The sequence below is a fragment of the Varanus komodoensis genome, unplaced genomic scaffold, assembly GCF_004798865.1.
Source record: "Varanus komodoensis strain SLA01 unplaced genomic scaffold, ASM479886v1 scaffold13_3, whole genome shotgun sequence".
NCBI classification, from domain to species: domain Eukaryota; kingdom Metazoa; phylum Chordata; class Lepidosauria; order Squamata; family Varanidae; genus Varanus; species Varanus komodoensis.
Window position 1 is genome coordinate 8,245,568 of NW_025335409.1, and position 27,516 is coordinate 8,273,083.

At 40.7% G+C, this 27,516-nt stretch overlaps 1 protein-coding gene across 2 annotated transcripts in view; it reads right to left on the reverse strand.

Annotated features, from left to right (window-relative positions):
• CAMK1D (calcium/calmodulin dependent protein kinase ID) overlaps positions 1-25,891 on the reverse strand; it is a 300,125-nt gene extending 274,234 nt beyond the window's left edge. Inside the window, exon 1 of one of the 2 annotated variants that reach the window (XM_044423426.1) lies at positions 25,547-25,891. In XM_044423426.1, coding sequence (XP_044279361.1) covers positions 25,547-25,638 — 92 coding nt within the window. In that variant the 5' untranslated portion in view covers positions 25,639-25,891. The remainder of the gene's footprint in view (positions 1-25,546) is intronic. The other variant, XM_044423427.1, reaches the window with a different exon arrangement.
• Between the last annotated feature and the right edge of the window lie 1,625 nt (positions 25,892-27,516).

A 27,516-nucleotide genomic window follows, 5' to 3' on the forward strand; every position in this document is an offset into this window, starting at 1 on the left:
GGAGCTTTGGGTTAAATCTCTAAAAGGTTCCTCTGAAGGCTTATGAGAAGAAAACAATAATCATAAAAAGTGAAAGATGCAATCCCAAAATTGTTTATCTTCAGCATCCCTTGAGCATCAGAATCTCAATCAAGTATCCGTGCTCCATGTGCAACCCTCCAAAAGCCCTCCAGATCAAGGTCTAAGCAGTTTCCCTTTGAAACTGGGAAAGAAGAGCTGAAATTGGACAAGCTGAGAGAAAGACACAAAACAGTATGCAGACTAAAAACTGACAAGGACTGTTTAGCTTGACAAGAAAGAGCAGGGGTGCTTTTCAAAATAGGGGTTCATAATAGGGGCAGTCCTCTTGTGGCTTATTTTCTCAATTAAAAAAAAAACACTAAGTGTTTTTTAAACATCCTCTCAAAAGTGTGGTCATACAAACTGGAACCTTGGGAGTGAATCAGTGCCTCTCAGCATGACTTGTTCCTGAGAAATTTCTCTTCCTCATCATCCTCCTCCTCCTCCTCCTCCTCCTCCTCCTCCTGCTGCTGTCTCCCTCTACTGTTGAAATTTAGATGGCAAACTCTTAGGGCTAGGACTTGTTTTTTCTCTCCATCCATTATTCTGTAAACGATCATGTACACTAATACCAGGGCCTCAAACTCTTTTACACCATGAGAAAGACACTGAGAGCAATTGGCAGCTTAAGAGTAAAGAGCAAGGCAACCTTGCATTTGAACCTTGCATTTGAAAACCTGAGGATTATAGTTTACCTTTCTGGGGTGTGTTTTTTGTTCTGTTTTGTTGGTTTTTTGTTTTGTTTTGTGTGTGGAAGGGATATGTAACTACTTGTTTTTCAGTGATAACAATACTTCAGCTACAATGCAGTATGTTCAGCATGCTGGCACAACATTCTTAGCATACTCTTAAGGGGACCAAGTCAATGCATTTTTACCCAGAAGGAGTTGCCTCCAATTTCAGTGGAACTTAAACTAAAGAAAGTACACACAGGACTGTATCCAAAATCTGTTTTGGTGCAGAAGACTCTGCATGTTTGGACAGGCTGACTGAGAGTTGAAGGGCTTTTTTGTCTAAATATGCATAGCACTGCACCTTAAGTTTGATAAGGTTGGGTGGCATCCAATACCATCTCAAAACTGAAGTTAAGGTATATAATCAGTATTTGGCAGGTAAGTAATGACTGGTCACTCTCCTAATCTCTTTCAAAGAGAGCTCCTGAAGAAGGTCCTCCAACCCAGATCTTAAGGAGTGGGCAGGCATATAGGGAAGATCAGCAGAAAAAGCCTTCAGTATATTTCCCCATCAAAGGAAGCAGCTAGTTCCTCTTTGCAGTGACCCCAGGCTGCACAGCATTAGTGTCATGGGTTGGAAAGGATTGCTACAACCACAAAGACATGTTGCCTACCTGCTACCCTTCCTTGGTAAACCTCCCTGTCCTTTCAGTAAGTACAAAAGTTATGTATTTACTCTGCCTCTGTGGAGGTAGAAAGAAAGCCAAGCCCTGCTTAATCCTAGATTGGGTACCTATCCCAATTAAAATCTAGAGCCACCTCCACGGCTCAGAGAGACAAGAGACCCAGTGGGCAGATACAATGCCTTCAACCATTTATACAACAGGGGTACTCATTTATGCAGAAGCATAATTCCCATGATCTTATCACCAATATCACATTCAGAATAGAAATAACAACAAAAGCTCTGCTTTTACAACATAAACTGTACATGATGGGGAGTCATATGCCTTTCCGTGCTCAACTCCATGTCAGAACAGCTCTGCCTCAACTGTAAGGCTTCAATTTCCAAGTCAGTAAGTTCCTAGGAAGGGGGATCAGAATAAAAATGTGGAACAACATTGCAATGTTAAAAGCTCCCTGCAGAAAATAAAGTATTTTTACAGTGAAGTAAATACTGTTTTGTCTACTCATTTTACAGCATGAATGCTGGAGTTGCAAAACAAACATCATCTGGTCACATCAGGCTTTTATGTTGATTGAGTGGTTAAGCAGAGAGAAGATAAACTATCTGGAAGAGATCAAAAGTTGTTCAATATGTCATTTGTGTGAATTAAATGGAAGTTTTTAAATAGTACTGCAACACAAAGCATCTTGGAGCCATTTAAAGAAAAGAACAAGAAAGGACAACTAATACCTATACATTTGCAACTGTATTTGTAGCTGATCTTGATCTGAAGCAAACCAGTTGCCATGGTAGAATTATTTCACAGAAGCACACAATTCTGATCCCACTGGATTCACACTGCTAAAAAAGTACAAACCAAAAATGTTTGCCAGTGCTAGTTAAAAGGAAGTCCACCCTGAAAATGTGAAGGCGGTACTACAGAAGGAGAACTTACAGAGGGTGGACAGTGGGCTGGAAAATCATTCTCAAAGATACCAAAGTTACTTCTAGAGATCTGAAAAAAGTTAGATATTCCTGACTAATTCACTTTAACTCCCACTGCTGAAAACAGCACTAAGAAATTATTGCAATGGTTGTATATATGCATATGTAAAGCAGTTACCTCCCACAATTTCTGAGCATCTCATCTACTAGATTCCAACCACCTTCTAGTAAACTCTGTTACCACAGGGAAAATTTGGATAAATCCTGTCTGAAAAACATTATTTCTGTGTGCTTTTTGCATTGTGAGATCAAATCCTGTACGTCTCAAACCAAGCTAAGTCACTGTTTCAAACGACCTTCATCCCCCGCTCCTTTCTCTCACCTTTAGCTGTAAGCTACAGTACACAGGCCATTTAGTCCAAATTTACACTGTATACCTTCACAATTATTAAATAGTCATTGTTGGAATTCAGTTTACAAGGAAGTATCTTTTGATAGCCCAGAGGCTCCATGTGCCCTGGCCAATTCAGAATGTCTAGAGTCTAGATAAGTCTTGAGCTCATGCATAGTTTCTCAGTAGCTTGAATTTACATGTCTAAGCAGACCTGGAGATGGGTTCAAGCTACTGAACTAAAGTGTCAATACAGGCAATTAGAAATACTGTAATCTCATTGTTACTGCGTGATTGACTGACATTTCTTTATCTGTTCTGTATGTGATGACCTCAGACCTCAGATCTTATTGTAATCTCTGCATTCTGTCATCAATTGCCCTGTACCTGTGTACATATAAAATACCCTACAATGTGTTGAAGCTTTGCAGCAGAGTTCACCTCTGCCTGACCGGTAATGCATGCATTATCATGAGTACTGCGGGAACCTTGGGGTAATACAATAAAGCCTCAGATGGTCTGGACACTTGATCTTTCCAACAAACCCAAGTTTTATTTCCTCTCCTCACATTGAGATTCCGGAATTCTGTCACCACATAATCCACTTGTGAAATTGTTCAGGCTCACCAGAGTTCAACAAAAGGCATGGCTTTAAATATAACATTTAGACATCTGGTGGCAAAATTCAGAACAGTAGGAGAAAAGAATGCAGAGGAAAGTATGAGGCTGCACTGAAACCAATGCAGGGGGGAGTAGAAGTTGGTGATAGGTAACCTCTCTTTTCACTAAGTGTTGCTTCACACATATTATTTAGTTCCTGACATCAAGTGAAGACCGTTTCATGTGAATGAACTACCTCAACATCTCAAAGACTGAAACTTGAAATCACTAACACTTCTCAGAGAGAAGGTTCATATTTGACTGTGAGTCATGTCATCAAGTGACAATTTATCACTGACTGAACCTGCATGTGTGAATCAACCCTTAGGAAAAAGAAGAATCGTGCTCTGTCCCATCTGAACTCTCAGACACTTCAAGAAACACCCACTATAGGTCACTGTTAAGAAACGAGACCACTGTCATAACACATAACTGATGTTTTGTTAAGAAGAGTCCAGTGGCACCTTTAATGACTGATTTATTCAAGCATGACTTCTTGCAGACCAACTCGTCAGATTCATGGACTGAATATGAAGGCCTTGTTACCTAGTTAATAGATTACTGGCCCTAAAAGCTCATCTTACAATAAATGATTTAGTCTTCAAGGTTCCATTGAACTCTTTGTCTTTTATTGTCTACTGTTTTATTGCAGCAGACTAACATAACTGTTTTTTCATAAACAATTCTTATTTTTTAATGTTCCTGGAACCGATGAAATAGTGACATTCAAGCCTCTTATGCTCCTTTGCATAGCTGTATTTTTTCTAATCAGAGGAACAGTTTCTTAACTGTGTGCCAGAGTACACTGACTTCCCCAGAAGCCTATCAGAGGTCCTCAGTCAGAAGCTCAGTAATAATGGGCAAGCCTGCCTGAATCTTGGCATTCCTGCTTGCTGTCTTGCATTTTCAGAGAGATAGTGTTGAGTAGTAGTTGAGAGACTCTAAACTCTTCTTTTCAAATCTAACCTGTCCCATGAACTCACTAATGGTTTTAGGCAAGCCATTCTACCACTCAACCTCAACCATGTCACATGCCTGTTATATGGGGAAAATAATTTTTAAGTACACTGCACACATTTTGTAAAGATTATAGAATAACATCTGTGAGATACTCAGCATGCTCTACAATGCAATATAAACGCTATGTAATAGTATGTAGATAAATGTAATATAAATGCTAGTTAATAGTATTTCCTATAGGGAAGAGGTTGAATGTGATCTAGGGCACCATCCAAACCAGACGTGTGCTGCCTAGAATACTCCCCAAAGTTCTGTGCAATGTCCATGATAAACCAAATGATACCGAATTAGTTCTGCAAAGGGAGAAAGTTTGAAAACCAGTGCAGCAGAGGGTAAAATATTAACTGCAAGTATAGAGACAACACATCACACAATTTTCATTCAGGACCAGACTGCATCTTCATTAGGCTAGGGACAGGTACCCAACAAAAGGCATAGTAATCATACTATTATTCTCTAATATAAAAGCTTAGATGAGCAGTATTACTGAAAGCAAATGAATGAACTACAATTGCTGATGATTAAAATTGTCAGCCTTTTATGAAAGCAATATTCAGTGGGAAAGAAATGGAGGATTTATATTATCTACTCTGCAAACTGGTTTCCTATTTTGTGATGGTTTCCTTGTCAAACAAGAGAACAAGTTGAATGACTGCTTAAGGAACTATAACAGAGATACGGCAGGTTTTTGGTGGCTATGTCCTCAGTAGCCCCATCGTAAGCTTGATGAATATCCTTCTTTTGTACTTTAACTAGGCCTGCAAAAATTATCCCAGTACATGGCTGATAGGTTTATTTGCCTATGAGTCAGAAAGTGTTCTGAGACAAATCAGGAAGGCAGGCAGCAGAGCTGAGTATTTACTTGCCCAATGAAACCTGTATCCCAGTCTTCATCAAGCTGGTGCCTTCTAGACATGTTGAACTGCAATGGCCATTCTTGCTGGGAATAATGGGAGCTGCAGTCAAAACGTCTAGAGCAGACGGACCAGGTTTGGGATGTCTGTTGCATTCACCATCAATGCTAAAGAAATACTTCCATATTTCGTTCTAACCAGGAACTCCATTTCCAATTAGTTTCACAACTAATTTACATAGACATGTTCATCACTTGTTTTCTCCAGACTTCATCTTTATCCGCAGAAAGTATTAACTGGCTTCTTTAATGCTGAAAAACACACTAACTCCACCAAATCAAAGGCTAGTGAGTCAGAAATATGCTGGGCCTCATGTACTCATCATTCCCCCTTTTGCATACCAGTTCCTTCCTCTTTGCTTTGGTTTTGCTGAGTGACAGTTTACCATGGCTAATATCTGGCCTCCAAGCCACTGTTTCAAATTATGAAAACATGTTTTGAGGCATGGTTGGAAACCATGGTGGTTTGGATTCAGCAGTAGCCATTAATCTACAGAATCAGACATGATGGCAAACCTAAGAAGAGAGAATCTGCATACAAGGAAAGGGGAGAAAAAAGAAGTAGTAGGACATGAGCCCACGGCAAATTCATCAAACAATATTTTGGAAGCTTGGGTTCAAGATGTGTGACTTAAATTGTAGCATTTGAGATAAAGGGAGATAAAATTAACCATCTATGTGACATTATATCGGTAATGCTGGTCACATATGTCATTTATCACTAGGGTGGCCATTTGTGAACTATCAAAAAACAGGAAATTCATCACCCAAAAGTGGACAAAAGCATGTCCATGTTTGCATAAAATGTGCACTGGTTAATTTATAGAGACAGATGCAAATTTATAAATAATTTTTGCAATTAAGCAGGACAGCCCTTCAAACAGAGCATGGACATGTGACCATGCTCCACATAAGAGACTGTGTTCTGGAAAAGAGGACACATGGCTACTGTACCATCACTTGTTGTTACAGTCATCAAAGAATTGGTATAGTGCACATCGGTGAATCAGGAATAGCAAATACCAAAAAAGTAAATGACAGTCTTTCACACTTCGCTTGTGCATATGCCATGATGCAGATATAAACAAACCTTATTTTGGAAATACAATTTAGTACCAGTTAACACACATGCTAAGTGAGTTAACTTACAAACGAGCAGGAGGTTAAAGGACAAAGGAGAAATGTTCCAGCTTTCTATATCAATAATAAATAAGTGTCCACTGGTTGTTTGGCACTGGACTTACACTTTGACCTTCCTTCCTGGTCATCCAGAGCCTTCTCACAAAACATTAGTAAAATGATCATTTCTGTCAGAAGACAGGAAGTAGAGTACTGCAAATAGGTCCTCCAGAGAGGCAATATTAAATATTGTCCTGGAATGAGTCAAAATAGGAGGAAAGGTCATGATGGTGCAGGGCTGTAACTGCAAAACCTCTGATCAACTATCTTTAGATGAATTCCCTCCAAAGAGTGATAGCCAATATCAAAGAGAAGTGGGGAAACTGCTCATGTTTAATTCTTCCACTAGGAGATGATAATTTCCTGGCCATCTCTTGTGAGTGGTGAATTAGGAGAAGGCTCAAATTACAATTGGTGACAGAGAAAATTCTGATTTTATACCAACTTTTTGTAGAAATTCAGTAAATTGCTCTATTGATTCCACAGGATGAACAGGTTACAATCCAAAACACACTTACAAGGTGATAAACTACACTGAGCACAGCAGAATTTACTTCTGAGTAAGCATGCAAAGGAGAGCCATGTTAGTCCCATTTACTAGAGATTTTTGAAATGTATAAAAGTTTGCCATTCTACTACACACTGAGTTCACTGCGCAGGTATTCAAGATGATGGCAAGAAGAATTTTTCAACAATTGATGCAGGTTTTGCAGAGATACAGATGCTTTCACGCAGTGAAGAGTATAAAATAACACACTTCTGTTCTTCTAAACAATTTATCTACTATTGCTATTAACTTCCAAGTTCTTGTGATTTGTATTTATATGACAGAGCTATTGTTTAGCTCTCAGGAAGAGCGCTGCCGCTTAGTTATGTTTATGAAGACAAAAATATGGGGGCTTGTTAATTAAAATTAATACTTGGAACTTCATGATTACGGTTACACAATACAGGATTTTCTTCACCTTGGGAAGCCTTAAAATTTAATCACAGCCACTCTCATGGCATGCTCAGATCCATCAAAATGCAACTTCCTCCAGCATATAAATGGAGCTTTTCTGAACACTCTATGTGAAATATCATATACACTGAGAAGCAGGACCTGCAGAAAATTAATTACATAACCTTCCGTGAGTGAACTCCATCATTTATGTGTCACAAGTTACACAGTCCCTGTGAATCTTTCTACCTATAAGAGCTCTCCATATTAGCAGCTGCAGTAGCAGTTAAAAGCCAAACTACATATTATGCTATTCAAGCTGCTGAGGGTTACATTTTTCTTTACTCCAATCTAAGCATGTAGAGCCCCAATTCAGATCAGGGGCACTACCCACCGGGTGGGATTATTAAATCTCCCTACACTGTTCTCATCCTAGCCACCCCCAAAAGGGATTAACAAGTGAAAATAAAAAGCCATCACTGATACCAAAGGAAATTTTTATTTTACGTTCAATCCCCCATGGGAGGGAATTTGGTGCCAAAACCAGCAGAGGGAAGTTTGTTCTCCTTTCCCACTATGCAAAGTAATAGTCCAAATCAGTGCTGCACACACTCACAGAATAAACAAATCTCAAACCCTCAGCTGCATGTTAAGGCAGCCTTCCCCAACCTGGTGGCCTTCAGAGGCCTTTTAACTGCTACTCTCAGAATTCCCATCCAACTGAGCCATTGACTGGGAATTCTGGGTGTTGCAGTCCAAATGTGTCTGGAAGGCACAAGCTTGGGGAAGGCTGTGTTAAGGTAATCATGTTGCAGGAGCTCCAAGTCAAGAAGCCCATATTCAATTCTCCGCTGCATTATGAATGCACTAGATGACCTCCCATCCCTCTCTCTCTGTCTCAGCCCTCTCCTCCATCAGCAACATAGGGTTAATAACCCAGCTTTCAGAGTACATACAGTAGATCCACTGAAATGAATGTAACTTGACTTCTACTACTTAAGGATTACAACTTTATGTGTAGTGCATGTCTGAACAGCGGTGCTGAATAGAACCTATGGGAAGCCAACAAGCAGGACATGGGCAGTGGGCACAGTAGCATCCAGCAACTGGTATTAAAAGACATACTGCCTCTGATAGTGCATGTAATACATAGCCATCCTGACTAGTAGTTATTCGGAACCTTATCCTCCATGAAGGAAAGGAATTCCATATTCCAGGTGCCACAAGAGGGAAGACCTTGCCTCATTTCCCAGCTGCATCTCCCATTGCAATGGGAAGTGGAACAAATCCTTAAAGATCAGTATGTATGTCACAGATGTGTGAAGAATCTTCGCTTGAGAGAGGGTGTTGATTTTGTCCCATTTGCTCAAATGTGCATTTATTCATGAAAAAGCTCAGTACTGACAGCCAATAACCTTTGTTCTTTCTCTTCCGGGTTGAGATAAGCAACAGTGACCCAGCCCAAACAGAAACAGAATTTTTCACAGATGGCATTTTAATAGCAACAGTTAGCTGACTATGTAATAGAAAAATCACACATCCTTTATCTTCCCTCCATTACTGAATTTGTTTTTATCTTATCACAGTCTGGCCTGTTCACATAAGCACCCAGACCAGTACAGTGGTACCTCAGCTCACGAATGCCTCAGTTCACAACCAAATTGGGTTGCGAACAAAAATTTCATTAAAATTTTGACTTAGGTCACGAACTCCGCATTGGGTGGCGGCCACAATCGTGGCCATCTTCCCCCACCCCGAGTGGGGAGACGGCTGCGATTGTGCTGGGGGCAGGGGGGAGAGGGTCGAGATTGCACTCGTCTTTCCTGCAGGAGAACAACCGCAATCTCTGCCCTCTCCCCCCCAGCATGATTGTGCCCATCTCCCCGCCCCTGAGTGTGCCCGTGTTCGCGCCATCTCTCCCCCTCCAGTGCGCCGGGATGACGGACGCATGCAGGGATGACAGGCATGATCGCGGTCGTGCTGGGGGGTCAAGGAGATGGCCGCGCTCTTGCTTGGGGTGGTGGGGGGGAGATGGTCACAATCTTTGTTGTTCTTTGTCACTTTGCTTTACATTTTTTCTGATTAAAAAAAAAATAGTTACAGAACGGATTCACCTTATTTACATTGAACCTTATGGGGAAATTTAACTTGGCTCACGGCCAATTTGGGTCATGACCAGAGTCCTGGTACGGATTAAGTTTGTGAGCCAAGGTACCAGTGTATCTTAAATTTTTGTTTTGCTTCCTGTTTTGCGTACACAGTGAACCAGACCTTCAGTTCAAGGAAGAAGACCAGGAGACTTACCTGTCAATCAGACAAGTCATGTCTGACTCCTAGTGATTCTTTGTAGATATTATAATGGTATAAGTTCTCATGGGCTGTAGCCCACTCAAAACACCATAATAAAACATGCTAGTCATGTAGGTACCATGAGACTCTTTGGTGCTTTCTCTCAGTAAAAGTGACTGTGGGAATAACAAAACAATTACCACAGATGGGAAAGCATAAAGTCAAAGGCTGTCATATTTTATAATAGGTGACCTCAGTCCCTATAGGTGACCTCAGTAAAGGACAGGGTAGAAATGCTTTTAATAAATGATAAATAAATACATATGTCCAAATCACGTTCTTTAACCCAGAAATTCCAGAGTAAGCAGAATGAGTAAGCTCCATGATCATTGTTTCCAATTTTCATTTCACTTAATTTTTCAAAGTTCTGCTGTCTGCTATGTGTGAACCAAGAAATGTTGTGTTGATCATGGATTAAACAGCCCAGGGTTAACCTAACAGCAAACCATTGCCAATTGCTGGATTAACTTTGGGATGTTTAAACCATAGTTTCTAAGTCAACATGGCATGACACCTTTGTCTACTGTAGAGAATGGGGTGTTGCTGGGTTGTTAATTAAATGCAGCAAGTAATAAACACCTTCCTAATTTCACCAATCTTCACAATTCTTGGATTAAACAGCCCAGGAATTGCTACCATGAAATGGATCACTGAGTAAAGCACAATTTGGCTCTGCCAAGTAGTTACATAACAGATCACAAACCTAAGATTCCTTACATATATAGGGTAAAATTGTGCTATAGTGTAAATCATCTTCCCAGCATGTTTTTGGACTTGAACAATGTAAACAGGAGTCCAAGTCAATGTCCTGGGTTCTTCAAAAAGTTATCACTACTGGAAATTTCTAATAGGGAAATCACTGCATTGAGATCGATTCCAATTCTGAAGATTAGTTCAAGTATGGAAATACATCCTAACCCTTACCCTATCACCTCTCTAAATCAATCAGAGTAACCCTGTCTTCCCTGGGCTATAATTAAAAACAAAGCACAAGAATATCTAGCAAACACAAAGTATGTCCAAAGTCTATTGCTGAGAAAAGTTAGAAACCATAAGGAGAATCTCACTGTATTGAACACTTTTCTTCAAAGTTGCTGTGTGAAAATTGTTTAGAACTTCTCAGAGATGGAAGCTTCTTCCAGTTTCCTACTAAAACCATTTTATCTGTATTATACACTGTAGCTCAACTGGGAAAGCAAAGGTTTAGATCCAAAAGCACTTCCACACCTGTAAGGAGGATTCACTTATCAAAAATGGCTTCAGAAGGTCCAAAGAAACTTTTCAGGGATTGTGGTGAACTGCACATGAGGGAAGTGAAGGTTAATTTCCCACAGTATAATTGAAAACAGCTTTTGCCAGCACAGCAAAATCTTGAGAACTACCCTATTCGTCCCTCAAACATATGAAGGACACAATCCTATGCATCTTTAGACAGAAAAAAAGTCTTCCAGTTCCCAGCATCACCTCAGAAGCATGGTCACTAGACAATGCTAAGCATTGCAGGATTTCTTCTAAGTATGAATTATAATTATTTCATCACATTTATATCCCATCTTTTCTTTCTTCTTCTGAGGACTCAAGGCAGCCTGCATAGTTCATTTTTATCCTCACAACACACTGTACTCTTAAATATAGATTCTTTCACAGTCTTGCGTTCTACATAATATTACGTCTTAAAATATGTTTATCCTACATAATATTATGTCCAAGTGCATATATTCCTAACACAATTTTCCTGTCATCTAATAGGATAAAAATGAAAGGCTAGCTAGGCATTCACAGGGCTTCTTTCCATCATATTGCTGATTAAGTGGAACTACTGCATTTCTAGGTATTGTTGTTGTTGTTTATTCTTCCTGGAAAAAGAAATGATACATATTGCCATTTTAAAAAAACCCTCATAACAAATTGATGGTTCTTGTTCCATGCATCATCAGTAATTCTCAGTTTATCTTCAGATGACTCCCAAAACCATTATGACATGAACACAGGAATATGCTTAAGAATAGCTTTTTTAAAAAATTGCCACCACACGGTGAAGAGGCAATCCTTAGATGATGTAATTCACACTGAACTAAAGTTCAGCAGTAAAATCTTCTTGAACAGAAAACTCCGGGAATTCCCTCCTAAAATGCAGTTATTTATCACACATACACAGAGCTTCACTGTATTGTAACCCCAGAAATCAAAACGAAAAGTTCAGTTTTAATACAGAACTTTTTCATGCGTTCTCCCCAGTAGGACCCCAAGAGGAGGTAAGAGGGGGCAGTGGAGAATCATCTGATGAAACTTTGAGTGCCTCTCTCTCACATGTACACACACTCACATCCACACACACTGTGGAGGCGTCATTCCATTTTCAGCATTGTGTGAGCCCACACAGAAGAAAGCTTGTGAATAACAGGACTGCACAGTCTAAACCCATCCCTTGGGCTGACATGCTGATGTGGTTGTGCGTGTGCACACTCCTGTGGGTGTGGAAGCCCATGTGTGCATGTGCATATGATCAAGAGAGCAGCAGAATTTGTATGAGTCTGCCATCTTATCCACACTTTCTTGGGAGTGAGTCACATATACAGATTTGGACTGTATACATGCAAATGGATGCAAATTTAATCAATACTCCTGAAGAAAAGTTGGTCATACTCGCTTGCACAGGATGCTTTCACACACATGGTGCATCAGGTGCCACCTCAGCCTGGAAGTGTGCAGGCTACGGCAGCTTTTATACACAGAATGAAACATATTTTTAAAATCTGCCACCCAATTAACTGGGTGCAGCATTTTAATCAATCAAAGAGTTTTAAATTGATTAGACTAGCCAGTTAATTAACCAAACATGTCCTTGATTGCAACAGAAATCCCAGAGCTCAGTGCACAGATTAGACAGAGATGGCTTGTCACACTCAGGTCAGTCTCAGTATCTTCATGGTCAAAATAGTTATAATGTAACCAACTTTAGTTTCTTTTTCCTTAGCCAAGAACATGAATTAACAAAAATGCACATGGACACATACTGACTACTTAGCAGACATTCTGTGTATAAAGCTCAAAAAACTGGTTTTTGCTTTAAAAAATGATTGGGATACTAACCAAAGAAAATTATGTTGGTGCTGTTAGTTGCGAAGTCACATCCGCCCCATCATGACCCCATGGACAACATTCCTCCTGACTCTCCTGTCCTCCACCATCCCCCAGAGTACACTTAAGCTCACGCCAACTGCTTCAGCGACTCCATCTAGCCACCTCATTCTCTGCCATCCCCTTCTTCTTTTGCCATCTATTGTTCCCAGCATTAGGCTCTTCTCCAGGGACTCCTTCCTTCTCATTAGGTGGCCAAAGTATTTGAGTTTCATCTTCAGTATCTGGCCTTCTAAAGAGCAGTCAGGGTTGATCTCCTCTATGACTGACTGGTTTGATCTCCTTGCAGTCCAGGGGACTCGCAGGAGTCTCCTCCAGCACCACAATTCAAAGGCCTCAATTCTTCGGCGCTCAGCCTTCCGTATGGTCCAGCTTTCACAGCCCTACATTGCAACTGGGAAAACCATAGCCTTGACTATCCGCACTTTTGTTGGCAGGGCAACATCTCTGCTGTCTAAATGCTGTCTAGATTTGCCATAGCTTTCCTTCCCAGGAGCAAGCGTCTTTTAATTTCTTGGCTGCAGTCCCCATCTGCGGTGATCTTGGAGCCCAGGAAAACAAAATCTGTCACTACCTCCATTTCTTCAATAGATGCCATGATCTTAGTTTTCTTAATGTTGAGTTTCAAGCCAACTTTTGCACTCTTCTCCTTCACCCGCATCAAGAGGCTCTTTAGTTCATCTTCACTTTCTGCCATTAGAGTGGTATCATCTGTATATCTGAGGTTGTTGATATTTCTCCCAGCCGTCTTAATTCCAATTTTGTGATTCATCTAGCCCTGCCTTTCTCATGATGTGCTCTGCATATAAGTTAAATAGGCAGGGCGACAGTATACAGCCTTGCCGAACTCCTTTCTCAATTTTGAACCAATGAGTGGTTCCGTGTCCAGTTCTCAATGTTGCTTCTTGACCCTCATACAGATTTCTCAAGAGACAAATAAGATGGTCTGGTACTCCCATCTCTTTAAGAACTTGCCACAATTTGTTGTGATGTACGCAATTAAAGACTTTAGCACAGTCAATTATAGGATTATAATTTATTTATATAATAAAGAAAATTATAGGATTTACAAAATACCATATTTCAGGGTATGGTAGCAGTAAAATCAGGAATGAGATCTAAGCATTGTGATGGTATCTTTATATTGCAAAGCAGATTATTGCTCAGAAATAGGGCACAGATAAATAAATTTACACATTATTATTGCGGTTATTAATTATTGGCATTTACAGTATTGCTGATACAATATCAGTTAACAAAGCAATAAAACTGACAAGTTCTTGCTCTGGGGAGTTTCTTTTTCAAGTCTAACTTGTTTCATTAAGATGTTTATGAATAATAACTTTTCAGCTCAACCTTGTTTTCATACTCTTGAAAATGAGTGTAAAATTAGGACCTATTAAGTAATCATAAGTGTCAAGCTATGATTCATTGGATATTTGAGCACTGCTATTTGTAATACACTGAAAATTTTATCTGAGTTTGTAATCACCAGACAAGCTCAAATGATACAAGGATTATATAAATTATATATGTCTTATAGTTCAATTTCTAGGCTTGTGGTAGCAGTACAAATACATATTACAGGCCTCATAATAAATGGCAGAAGTTTTCAAACTATGTTCCTAAAAACATCGGGGGTTTTCAATTAGAAGATGAGTAATAGTGGACAAACAAGTTAGAAGGCAGCTTGTTCAGCATTACTACTTTTACCATGAAAAGGACAGCTAAAGAAAAATGCTGAGCAACTTCTAACCAAGCACTCTTGGTTGGACAGACCTCAGATGCTATCACCATTTGTTCAAGTCTGGCACATTGCCAGGGGCATGCACTGTGGAGCTATACAGGCTATACAACTAAGCCTAAGGAGAGACATTCCATGCTTTTAGAATGGGAATAAAATTTCACAAATACAAGGCATCATCAAGTCGCTGGTGTTCAGGGTAAAGTAGTGGTAGCAGGGGAAGGGAAAGGGCTACATAGGAAAACCTAGCAGGCTGGATTTAGAACCTGTGCCCGAGGTTTCACTCCCATGGTTTATATGAATCACAGAAACAGCACAGTTTCTGCAAACAGTCTTATTTGCCTAAATAAAGACTGCATGATTGGTCTTTTGTAATTACTTTTTAGCAGGATGCTCTAGTCTTTCTACTTTCCAGTCCTTAGTTAGGAATATGCAGGACTTTCTGCACTAAATCTGCATGATCTCACTGGCTTTTTGCTAAACTGTAGACTTTGATCTTTTTTCACAGCATTATCATCATTGTCCTCATCATCTCCTTTTTCTTCATATATTCTTCCCACTCAATCCCACCATGCTGCTGTTCCTTAACCTACATGTGCATGAATTCTTTCTCTCCCACTTACACACACACACACACACATTCTTCCCTTGTATACCTTTGTTTCCTTGCCCCTTTTCCATAATTTTTTTGTGCATCTGGGTGTCATACTGGAGAGAAGTTGCCCCACTTCTTTATGTTTCAGATCACATGCATTGCTTCTCAAATTCAACTATACCACTGGTTATTATGAAATATGGAACACAATCCTCTTAAAAGACACTGCTTTTTACATATTTGCCCTTGCATATACATAAAAAGAACTGCTGTGAGTCTTAAGTTCCCCAACATCCATAGACATCCCTTGTCTGTTTCCAAGCATCTTATTTCTAATAGAACCACCAGGGTGGTCAAAGCAACTAGATTAAATTGATTAGGGGGCTACAGCACGATGATCCAGATTCCACTGTGTACCAAAACAAGTGCCAATGGGGGAAATCCACACAAAAGGATGATTTAACAACTATACAAAGCATCCAGAAATCACAAACACCCAAGATCTGCATCAACTTGAGAGGAGACAAATTTCTGTAAGTCACTTTATATTCTAAACTAAGATACTGTTGGAAGAATATTATTAAATTATTGTTTATTTCGGAGAACTTGAAAGATCTGGTCTTAACATGGTTCAAAGAGTTAAATCCCAGAAGGATCTTTTTATGCCAAATGATTAACCAAATAACACAGAGTAATTCCAAAAGTTACCCATTCTCTCTGCAATTTTAAGGTTTGAATGCAAATGAAAAATAAATGTCCAGAAATTATATTTTATGGATGGCATATTTTGGCAGAGTTACTATCTATAAAAACATGTTTGGGTGGCTTTGAGAAGATCACCCCGCCATTTATATATTTTTGTCTTTCATATTCAATCTAATTTTGGGTTTTACTTGCACCTTTATTACTGGAACAGATGTACAACATTAATACCTATACACACGGAGTGTGTTACATGTTAAAATCTGTTTTTTAAAAAGTGACAGATAGTTAAATTAACTGGTATTTGTTTAACAGTACATTTTCTATATGTCAGCTCCAAATAAAAAGTCATGTTCCACTGAGTTCAGTGGAGCTTACTCCCAGGTAAATTGGCATACAATTGCAGCATAAATGTCTTTCATTTCAAAATTCTTTGCCTTGTTCCACATATTTGTATGGGAGGCAACTAAGTCTTGGGGTCTTAACAATCATACATTGCCAGATAGTGCAAATTTGAGCAATTGACTGGGTTTGCATATCAAGTCTACCCATGGTACGGGTTGTTAAATTCTGGGTTGTCATCATGTGCAAACCAATCTATAACAACAAACTATGGTTTATTAAGCACAAACAATCCAGAAGAGAACCCATCATTTGCTGTTAGACTGAAACCTTTGGGTAGGTTTTACATGCAAACCCAGAGTTGCATAATATTTCACTGGGTTACAGAGGCAAAAACAGCTGGTCTACATGCCACTGCCATAGCAGCCCAAAGGTTATGTAGAGAAAGCAAGTGAAGGAGGAAGGAAACAAGCAACCCAAAGTTTGAGAAAACTATCTGGGGATTGTTGGATTATTTGTCAGACAAGCCTTGAAAAAGACAACAATGTTTTACGGATCACAGCAATTTCCCTCCCTGGCCCTCCTGCCTGGGCCGGAGCGACACTGAGTAACCGTATGGGCAAGGCTGGGTCACGTCTACACCATCAAGCTCACCCACTTGTGAGCTTAATGCTGCGTCAGTTTCCTCATCCACAATCATCTCACGGATGACGAGACCTTGTTGCAAACTGTCCTGGTATTCACCAATACCACAACCACATGGGAGAGTACAGTAGCCAGAGCAAGAAAGCGGGAATGTTCAAGAGCAGAAAGCAATAATGCCCAATACTGGTTGGAATACAATAATAAAGGTCACCGATGACCAACTGGGCAATTAGATATAAGAAATCAACTAGGATAATTACAACTGTTGCATGTTCTCATCTTTATTCCCATCTTTCTCCTCTTCTAACTCTCACAGGGGGAGGGGGATAATCCCACATGCCATAATGTCCCCAGTCTAGGCTCTCACTCTGAGTCAGGGTCACAGGCCTGTCTTTCACACAAAGATTTGGTAGCTTTCCTTTTTTTGGCTGACAGGGTGAGCATCTCTACCATCATGACATCCTTTGGCATCAACCCCACCACTGTTGGTCCTGCTGCTTATAGCAAGGCCGATCTTTATGAGCATCTTCCCAGAAGATTCCAGTCCCACGTGAGGCTCTGGCCCAATCTAGCTACAACACAGAACTGAGTCTTAAACACTCCAAAGAAAACAAGGCAAGGCAAACCGAAGAAAAGAAAGAAACCAAAGTGCTCTTACCCGCAAATAAAAGCAGGTAACACAGGGACTAAATGACTCCTTTCAGTCAGTCAGTCAGTCCTCGCTCTGCTCAGTTGTCCTTCTGCACCACTGTTTTATGAAACTTATAAACAGACTACAATAAATTTGTGGAGCATCTCTTTTTCATTTTCTTACAACGTGAAAGCTTAGGCATATGTCCAAAACTATTCCTGCCCAAGCTAAAACTCAAGAGGACATTGTCTAACTCCAGTACATAAGAAGGTGTCTAACCCTAAATCCTTTAGACAGTGACGATAGCTACAAACATCCAAGATGTGCAACCTGAAGAGTTAAGAGGATATAATATCCAGGAATATCTTTTTATTATCTACAATGCAGTGTACCGTAACGGTTGCATAAGACTAAAAGTTGTGTCCTAAGTCTACCATTCATTTCTGACATCTCTGACATTTATCTTCATCTATACTTAAACTGCCAAAAGAATAAAGGTCAAGTACCATCTAAATATAAAGTTAAATAGCTTATATTAATCTTCCATTGTTAAAGTTTCCCATACATTTACACGCAAAATTAAAGACATCAACCCCTAAATTCAAAAGTAATCAGTACATATGCTAGCATAACACTTCACTTGAGCAGTTAACAAATATGCTAGTTTCCAATTATTTCAAACCATTCTACATTCTGCCATACTGCTAAAAGAGTACTTAACCTGAAAAGGAAATACAGGAACATTTGAATGCTCCCATTTTGTCAGTGATATAGAGTAGGCTTTTATGCCAAAAGATGTGCTTTAACATGCATAGTTAGGACACACTTTTTATAGCAATATGTAGAAGCTGAGCAGAAATATAGGAAGAATTATCAATCATCTAAAATATTGAGAGGAGGTACTCTTCCCTTCATGGGGCCTTTGGAGACATACTAAAGCTACTGTGGGACATGCATGTCTGGTTTCTTATGAAAAATGTAATGTTGTCCTAGTCAAAAAGCATCTACCCCTACCGCATTTCTGATCAGTCCTCAAAATATTGTGTAAATTAATCAGTCAGACTCCTAAAAATTTAATGCAAAAGTCTAAAAATGTAAATATGATCTTGGCATTTCAAAGAGCTGACTTATAAAAATTAAGTGAACTGCAGAAATATGGTTTCAGAAATATTGTTGCTGTTTGTCAATCCTTTCATTCTGTTTTCACCAGACTGAGTGCTTTGCAGGTACAAGGGGGTATACTCACAAAGGGGCTATGTTATTGGTCATCCTAATAGTGATTTTAACAATCAGGTTGCACACGATGTGTCCAGCAAAACTTGTACCCAAAGACTGCCCACTAAGAACAAAAGATGGCTGAAAAGAAGCCTGATGAAAGAGACCGCAACATGATCCTGGGCCACTCTTTCCCAAATGACTGACAATTTGGTGACTGGGAATACTGAGTTTGGGTTATTCTTGGTGTTAGCTGCCAGTACCAGTTCACTCTAATGTACCAAGCCTTGTACCCATGGGTACCAGGACACCACAGGATGCAACATTTTAACACGCACACATATGCAGTCAAGATTCATTAACACTTCACTGCACAACCATTCAAAAGCACTTACATCAATCTTCAGTTATATCATGCAAAAGACCAAAGAACAATGTACAAAGCTTTCTGCTATTCTTAGACTCTATAAAAGTAGTTAAGAGGAAGATGTACCTACTCAGATCCCTTTTAAAGGTGCTGCAGAAAAAGGACCTGAATACACAATTATCTCATTCTTGTATTCTGCAATTAGAATCTATTCCCTGCCACAAGACAGTACCACCTTTGGTTATGACATAGTAAAGCTGCCTATGGCTTTCTCCCAAGTAAGTGCATGTAGCCTCAGACTACAATTCAGTGCATATTTACTTGGGAAGAACAAAAAGATTCATGGAAGTTTTGGCATATGGTCACTCAACGCATAAATAAGGCAAAATAATCTCCAGAAGCGACACTACAGTGGAAGGATTAGGAAACATGTTTTACTGAAATATATAGCCCTTGTACTGCTAGATCTTTACACGTGCATCAAACTCAATTATTAGATTGCTCTGAATGGCCAGATGTCACTCTTAATCAGATTAAAGGGATTATTGCAAGACAATAAATTAATGAAGCCTCAGGAGAAGGTATGACTCCCATGGAACTTTATAAGTATTGGATACCTTTACTTACATAAACTGCACTGGTTATGTACCAGAGGGATGGAAGATGAACATATATAAACAGGGAGACAAGAGAAATCCACCTAATTATAGGCCAGATGTTGCTTTAAAATTATATGCCAGGTTCTTCCTTGAAAAGCTAGAAGAATGCGCAGATACACAATAAAGTGGTAGCAGCCAGTTTTCAAAGATGGAAGTTCACAGCTGGTCTGAGTTTTGCAATATTTCCCTTGTGTAAATATGTTCATACTACTAAGCTGTATGTTGTTTTTATTGATTTGATCAGTATCTGACACAATTCCCTGGCACTTATGGAAAAAATGAAAAGAAAAAAATTAGACCACCATTAACTATCTCTTGTTAAAACACTGATACTCTCATACAAATAAAAGTTGAATTGGCTGGCCATCTTACCTCTTAAATAAATACTTGTTCTGGAATCAAACAGGGATGTATTTTGGTACCCTTTGTGTTTATTACACCAGTGATATGATTAAGGGAATTGGATGGTGTATAATTTGAGTCAAATACTGTTTTTTACTAATCTATGCTGACAATTGATTATTTATACTTAGAACACAGGTAGGACTGAGATCATGAAAAGCATGTTATGTCCATATTATTAAATAAGTGAAAACATGCAAATATTTAGGATTGGGCTATTCAGAAATGGCCTCCTGGAATGTACAATTATCAAATATTAAAGTAAGTATCAAATAATAAAGTCAAAGCCACGGTGGAAACTTGGTAGACCTAGCTTTATATGTTTATAAACGCAAAGCAATGTCTCAAACCCTATATAGGGCAGAGGTTTAGAATTTGCATAGAAGTAATTCTTGAGAGCTTTAATGGATTCACCTAAGTGATATATTATGGTTAGCTTAGAGACCTGTATGTTAAATATGGCAAGTCAAATAGACAAAAGAATTTTATGCTATTGAATTAAGGTGCAACAGATGGATAAGAATAGATTGCCTAAACATGTTTGATTGAAATGACCAATGGATAACTTATTAAAAATTAGATATATCACACTGCTCAACTTATGGTTAAACACTGTCTCGTACTGGCTGAGCTGAAGGATCTCCCATTAAGGCATAAAGAAAAAATATTGCTAAGTGAACTATAAGTGTTACAGTTACTCAAAAGGACTTAAATTGTGCTAATACAGTGGTACCTTGGCTCACGAACTTAATCCGTTCTACAACTCTGGTCGCTACCCAAATTGGTCGTGAGCCAAGTCAAACTTCCCCATAAGATTCCATGTAAATAAGGTTAATCCGTTCTGTAAATATTTTTCTAATCACAAAAAATTTAAACAAAGTAACAAAGTACAGTACAGTAGAGAACACTAACCTAGGTGGCGGGGAGGTTATTGTTTGGAGGGAGAGTCCAAACGATAATCGTGCGATAGAGATAGTGCTGGGGGGAGAGAGATGGCTGTGCTCGTGATCGTGCAGGGAAGACAGGCACAATCGCGATCACGGGGGGGGGGGAGGGGGGTGCGGGGGGGGGGGGGGGGGGAAGGGGGGGGGGGGGGTGGGGGGGGGGGGGGGGGGGGGAGACAGGCACGATAGTGATCATGATCATGTAGGGAAGACGGCCACAACTGTGATCGTGTTCGTGCAGCGACATGACCACGATCATGGTTGTCACCCAATGCAGAGTTTGCGAACTGAGGCAAATTTTTTCTGAAATTTCTGTTCGTGAGCCAAGGTACCACTGTATATTGATGTGTGCACCACTGTATATTAAATGTAAAGAGACCTGTGAACATATGGATTATTTTACTCTACCAACATTTGTACAACTCCAAAAAGAGTTCAGATTTAATATAATGGATATTGCTTATAGAGATGGGAAGCATGGATGTATCTGAATAAACAAGAGTACATTTATTGATGGTTGGCCTGAGCCAGAGGAACTTATTATATTTTGTGCTGGCTCTCATACAAGAACCAAAGAAATGGTTTGTTGCACCTTTGATTGTACACGTTTCTTATCAAAAACCTTTAGATACTATGCTTTATCTCCTAGTCTCCACATGGATATATGTGACCTGGTATGCAGCTCTCTTTCCAACTGCTGCCAAGAAGATGAAAAAGGAATATATGACAGACGCAGCTACCTATTGCAAAGGAGATGATCATATTCTATATTTGGATTTATATTATATCAGCTATAGTTAAATATTTGTTTTTATATTTTAAAATTTCATATGTTGGTTATCTTATGTTTATTTTTTGGTATTTTATAGTCTCTGTATTAATTTTATACAAAGGATGTTGGCCAAAAGAAATAAATTTGGTTGGAATGGATACTTGGCTATAAGTCCACCTCAGTCAATGGGACGACTTTCTAGCAAAAATGTACAGGATCACAGGATCAGGCTACAGGCAGTCGTACCTCCTATGAATCAGAACTAGTGGGACTTCAAAGTATGTCAGTTGCTAGGAGTACCACTAGTTGAAAAAGCACTGAACCCCATGATTTTGGGAGCTATCGTAAGCATCTATGTGTGCTATTTTGCTGAAAAGCCTTTCTAGCTCCATTTGGATCAGGAGAATTGGTACCTCCACACCTCCACGGTAGTCAGCATTTCCTGGGCCTTTAAGCATCAAACATGTCTCTGAGTACAGTACTGGTGTTTATGTTCATGAATAAGAATGAAATTACCATTCAGTATTGCTATCTGGCTAAGCAGAAGCAACTGAACTCTGCATGGTTCGTAAGTCAGGAAGGACTACATAAACAAAAGAGAACTGACCCGACCCCATCTGTAAATATTTTGAAAACATTAATGAAGAGAAAGTGGATATTTGGATTAGCTGCCTTATGTAAAAAGAAACAATCCCTCCTCCCCTCAAAAACCTGCCCCCCCCTCAAACCCCAGCACAATTATGCATGTTTATGCAGAAACAAAAATATGCAGAAAGTGTTCAATGAAACATGCTTCCAGAGAAGTAGGAATGCAATGTCATGTGTACAAGCCTAAGTCTATATGTCATATTTCCAAAGGTCAAAGTTTGGGATTTGTTACTTAATCCAACTTTCTTAGATCCGACGGTTTTTAATGCTTCTAGCCCTCATGACAGCAAGGCAGATGTGTAAGCAATGCATAGTGAAATCTTATCAGCCAAAGAGGTGGGTGAATATGTTTTCCTGCACAGCTTATTAGTAAGAGTTCCTTACCTGTTTCTGTGACTAAAATAGCTTCTTTCACAAGTCTCTTTTGGTGGCATTATAATCCCCAATATATTTTAGTGTATATTAAGTATTGCATACCCATGATTACAAGAAAAAATGTATATATTATACAAATGCTTGATAGTACAAAAGACAGTAAACAGAACAAGACAGAAAGAGTTAATAATATCCAAAGGACTGCATACTCGGTGTTGGAGCCAAGATCTGTCTTCCACTGAGGAAAGGGCTCCATTCATGGAAGATGACTCTGCCAAATTTTAGAGGATCCCCTTTTTCACACAACACATCTCACCCCTGACCCTTTGTACAGTATTTTCAGGGGGCTGCATAGGCTTCCATGGGAAGGAAGAGGCATGGAACTCCATTTCTATCAGCCAACTTGCATGCTCACAGTTGCACTAGTTAAGAACCCATATAATTCAATTCACTGAAATCTATGTATTGCTAGCCACTAAGGGGGACCTGTTCATTACTAATCTATCTACTGATATAAACCACCTTCAAATTAAATGCCTATCAGTGTAATCATGTTCAGGCACATCTGGAGAGCTGGTAAGTCAGGATAGCAACGTTTTCAGAATACCCCCAACTAAACAAAGTGAAATAGAACTGTCATGTCAATATTAGTGCAAGTTGCCTCTGAAAGTGCAGTGTGCAGTATGAAATGCATAAACTCAAATGACCCATCCAGACTATCACCCTAGAGCATACACTTGAAAAATACAGCTGCAGTTCACAGCACAGCCAGATGTGTATACAAACCCAAAGTCAACAACTACAGAGCAGTCCATATATTGACCTTTCCTACAATGCACAACCATCTGCACCTGGACAGTCTATTAAGGAAAAAAAGAGTTATCCGAAGAACAAACCATTTTTCTATCATACCTTGCTTTTTTTAAAAAAAAACTATTTGACATATTGAGTCAGATGACTCTAAAAACAACCTCCCATTTTGCTGTTCTTTATATACTGCCACTATAAATAAAAGGTGGGGGAATACTCCGGCAACAACAGTTAAGCAACAGCAACACACAGGATAAAACAGATCTAACCCAGTGTCATTATGTCTGCTCTTCTTTCTATGAATAGACTCTGCCGTCAGCTTTAGAAGAAAGCATAAAAGTCAAACCATATTTACTCTGTCCTTCAAAATTCCATTTCTATTAATATGTACAACTGACACTTCCAATTTGCATTAAACTGTGTGCATTTTTCCAGATGAAAAGTGTAGTCATAGCTGCAGCTAGGTGAAAGTAACTTATATTCCAATCCATGCAAGAACATAGCACAATTAAACGGCGCTCTTTCACAGGTTCCCAAGACCTTCAAAATCCAGTTTCATATACCCGCACATACCCTTTAAATAGCATGTCTTCTTTCCCTCATACTTGCAATAAAAAAAGATTCAGTTTGTTAGTATCCAACAGTTTAACTACGTCCACAAATGCGGTTATGCAGTGCATACTCCTTCTATACTAAGAAATAATGCAGCATGCCCTCAAGTGTACACTAACAAAGTGCAAGGTGGTACACCCAGTCATCAAATGTGCATATTACAGATGTGAAAAACTGAAATGCATGCACAAGCCTCACACATGTCAGCATATCCTCCAGATATCCTGTAGCACATAGCGACTGGTCATATGGTCATCAGCACACAATATCAAACTTGAAACACTGATTTATGCATCTTTGTATTTTTTTTTTAAAAGACGCCTATTCTCCCAGGTTCGATGGCATAGCTAAAGCAATCCTGCAAAGGAACTCAACAGTACTCTCTGTCCTATATATCTGCTCTAAGCAGGTGTAATGAAAGGGTTTCTGAAGTGTTGGAGGTTTCCCCTTCGTCAGAGCGATACAAGGCTTCCACAGTACACTGCTGGGGGAGGTTGACCTCAGAAGATGCCTGCCCTCTGGGCTTCCATACAGAGGGGTTTGGGGGGCAAGGTATGGATGATGTACCTATTTCTGTGGCTACTGAAGACAGTGGGGTGCTTGTGCACCTGTATCATTTGTTCTACAGATCTGAAAAGTAAGTGTGGATCTGTATAATAGCGTGTCATGAGATGCGGTGGAGGTGGGTGAGGGGAAACCTATAATTCCTCCTGTTCTCCCCAATGGATCAAGTCAAGAGATTAGCTGCTGCCTCCCCCCCCCCCCTCCGCGCGTGCCACAATTTAGAATGGGGAGATATTTCTTGAGCAGGGAACGGATTATTAGAGCGGCAATCTTACATTGCATGCTTTGTCACACAGCCCCGAACTGAAGCACATCCTGTAAACCTATGGTTCACACTTCTCAGTTCACACTTTTGCACCTCTTTTATGCAAAGAGATGCAGCTGGAGCAGGACGGACGAGAAGCTCGCTTTTCAAGCCGATTCCCCGCAGCAGGCACCACCTTTCTTCCTTTCCAGCAGCAGCTGCCAGCTTCGGTCGGAAAGAACGGCCGCCCGCCCGCCCGCGCGCTCTCCTTCCCTCCTCCCCTGGTACCCAAACTGGACGGCCAGAGCGATGGGGGCGGAGGGGCGCGACACTCACGTTCCCAAGGTCTCCTTGAACTCGAAGATCTTGTTGATGTCATCGGCTTGTTTCTTCCAGGAGGAGCTGTCCTCGCCGTTCTCCTGGGCCATGGCAGCGGCAGCAGCACCCGGCGGAGAAGGCAGGAGCCAACCGGGAGAATAGCGCGAGGAGAAGGAGGAGGAAAAAAAGGAGGAGGAGGAAGAGGAGGAGGATGCTCTCAAGCGAGAGCGGGAGAGAAGCGCAGCCTGGGCGGCTTTTGCTTTCTCTTCGGGCGCTTCCTCTTTCCCCTCGCTGGCTCCCTCCTCTCCCTCGAAGCACACTGACTTCCTGGTTACTGCCGCGCTCGTGCTGCCTGCTTGCCAGCTTCCCCCTCGCTCAACTTGGGCTGCGCTTTCTTTTCCTTAGCTTCTTTTTAACCCTCCTTCTTTGGCTCTTTTCCCTTCCTCCTGTTCTAAACTGAACTTTCCTTCCTTCTTCTGAATTCTTGCCCCCCCCCTCCCCGTCCTGGCTTCCTTTATCAGCTCGGTCCCTTTACACCGTGCTTCCTCTCCTTTTACACTTTTCGCGTACTTTCATTCAACCCTTTTACGTATGTGTGTATGGCTTGGATTGTTAAAACGCGCACTCACGCAAGCAACTCACAAACGGCTTGTAGCAGTTTAAGTTCAGCAGCAGCAAATAGAAACATACAACGCACCACCAAAAAAAGCCTCCCACAGCTCAGCTGAGAGGAAGCTTTTGCCTTCTGCTTTAACTGACTCCCCCCCTACAGGAAACCTCACGTTTGCTTTATTTTATACCCACCCCCAGCACCTTGCTGAGTTCCCCTTTCGGCGATTCTCTGTCAGCAAACAGTGAAATTTACCAAGCAAGCCTGTCGATAAAGTGACTGTGCGTGCGTGCATGGATGTGTTTGCGTACGCGCGCGCGGGAGACAGAGAGACTGAGAGTATGGAGTCTTGCCTCAGGCGGCGGCGGCGGCGGCGGCTGCCGCTGCTCTTCCTAGCTAAGAGGGATTTCAGCGACACGTTTGGCTGTAGTTCGTTGTTATGGTAATCGGAGGGCGGGGACAGAGTGAGGAAAAAGCTATCTCTACAACCCTGCACCTCCTCCAGCCCCCTTCGCTGTCTTCTGCTTTCGGCTTCTTAAGTCTCCCTTCGAAATGACTCGAGGCAAATTCGCATTGCAGCAAAAGGACGCGCGTCAAGATTAACACCGCCCCGACACACATACACCCACACACCACTTTCTCTGGTGCCTCGTCGCGGCTCTTTTTGCCAAATGTGCGCGTCCCGACAGGGCGGGAGAAAGCCCCGGCAGCGACGTGGATTTCACCCCCTCCCTCCCGGGAAGGCCGGCTGCAGCCGCGCGCTCCTCTTCCCTTCTGGCAAGCTGAGACTAGAGTACAGTGCAGCAAGGGCAACAATGCGACAGCCCAGCCGGGAGCTCCTCCGCATTGGAGGGACTCGCTTGCCAAGGAGCGGGCGGCCACGGCCCAGAGAAGCCTTGCATCCAGGACAGCCTGCACGCAGTCCGGACCTGCCTTGCTCACTTTTCATGCTCGAAGGGGCGGGGAAGCTGGTCCAGACGTATCTCCAAGTGGGCGGCAGGACTGGGGAGAAGGCGCAAAAAGATACCCGTGCTGCTAGAAAACTTAGCTTTGCTCCTGCTGTCTTTAGGCCTTGGCTGTGGAGATTCTGAGCTGCTCAAGGAATGGTGGGTGGGTAGTTAATATACTGTAATAATTTTAACTTTCGGGAGTTTCCCAAACACTACATTCTTTCAATGGGAAAAATAAGAGGTATAGCAGTGCACCATTACCTTTATAGATTTAGGACAGGCAGAAGAACGTTTTGGTTGCCTTTTTTCTTTTGCCTTATTTCAAAATGTTACAGAAAGGAGAACTTGATAACAAAGTAAGATTTGAATATACTGCATTCCCATAACAAACTTCATTTAAATACAAATAACTTTTCAGAATGATAATT